Source organism: the organism of the source record quoted next, assembly GCF_019968955.1.
Source record: "MAG: Porospora cf. gigantea A chromosome Unknown PgA_NODE_11697_length_1104_cov_3931.6, whole genome shotgun sequence".
Classification (NCBI taxonomy): domain Eukaryota; phylum Apicomplexa; class Conoidasida; order Eugregarinorida; family Porosporidae; genus Porospora; species Porospora cf. gigantea A.
Window position 1 is genome coordinate 1 of NW_027151313.1, and position 1,104 is coordinate 1,104.

At 51.1% G+C, this 1,104-nt stretch overlaps 1 protein-coding gene across 2 annotated transcripts; it reads left to right on the forward strand.

The window, feature by feature from the left end:
- Window positions 1-30: 30 nt before the first annotated feature.
- Window positions 31-1,063, forward strand: KVP18_001821 (uncharacterized protein; the record flags this gene model as incomplete). 2 transcript variants are annotated; one of them, XM_067952194.1, is given in 2 exon segments in its annotated part: window positions 31-984; window positions 995-1,063. In XM_067952194.1, the coding sequence occupies 2 exon segments, from the start codon at window positions 31-33 to the stop codon at window positions 1,061-1,063; spliced, it is 1,023 nt and encodes a 340-aa protein (XP_067813543.1).
- Window positions 1,064-1,104: the final 41 nt, after the last annotated feature.

Sequence of the window (1,104 nt, forward strand, 5' to 3'; positions counted from 1 at the left end):
AGATGGAAGGCCGTCATCCTGCTCGATCTGATGGCTGCGTTCTGGCAGTTGCCCCTAGATGAGGCAACATCGGAGCTCTTCGCGTTCCACACAGTCAGAGGCACGTACCGCTATAGAAGAATGCCCTTTGGGTACAAGAATGCATCAGCAGAGATGCAGAGAGTTACGGAAGAGCTCATAGGGAGTGATCCCTGCAGAGTCTGCTTCATTGACGACATAGTGCTCGGAGCGGCAGAGAGAACCAAGAATCCGGAGATGGCCACTATAGCGAATCTGGACAGGCTGTTGCACAAGATGGAGAAGCTGAACCTCACCTGTCAGGTCGAGAAGTGCACGTTCTTTCCCCAAGAGGTGAACCTTCTAGGCTACCAGATCAAGGATAACCGAATACGCCCCCATCCAGAGAGACTGCGCAAATTGTTGGCCATGGAGCCTCCAAACGACAAGTTGGGCCTGCAGAGAGCACTGGGGGTGGCGGCAGTGTTTCGAGAATTTATTCCGAAATATGCTGATTTAACCCTGCCGCTCACCGATGCCCTGAAGAAGAATACGATGGGGACGCAGCAAGACGTCCAGAAGGCGCACAAGAAACTTCTGGAAGCAGTGGCGACGTTGACGGCTCTCACCCCATACGATGAGGAAGCCCACATGATTGTGGAGACGGATGCCAGTGAAGTAGCAGCGTCCGGCGTCATCTGGCAGCAAAGACCAGGCAGCAAAGAGCTGCAACCACTCGTCTTTTTTAGCAAGAAATTTTCTGGGAGTCAATGTAATTGGCCAATCACACAGAAAGAGCTTTATGGATTGCTGTATGCAATCGCGAGATACCGAAAGTGGCTCGTCAGCCGGCGGTTTACGCATGTCACCGACCATCAAGCGGTACTAGGTCTTGTAAAGCAATTGCACAAACACGAGGGACGTCTAGGACGTTGGTTACTAACACTGGGACAATATGATTTTGCATGCGAGTACAGTGAGACATTAGTAATCTCAGATTGGTTATCTCGTGGCGACACCAAGAAATTTACCAACAATGAAGTGGACAGGCAACTCGATGAAATGATCCCTGATTGGGGGAAAACGTCGACAAAAGGAGTGCACCTG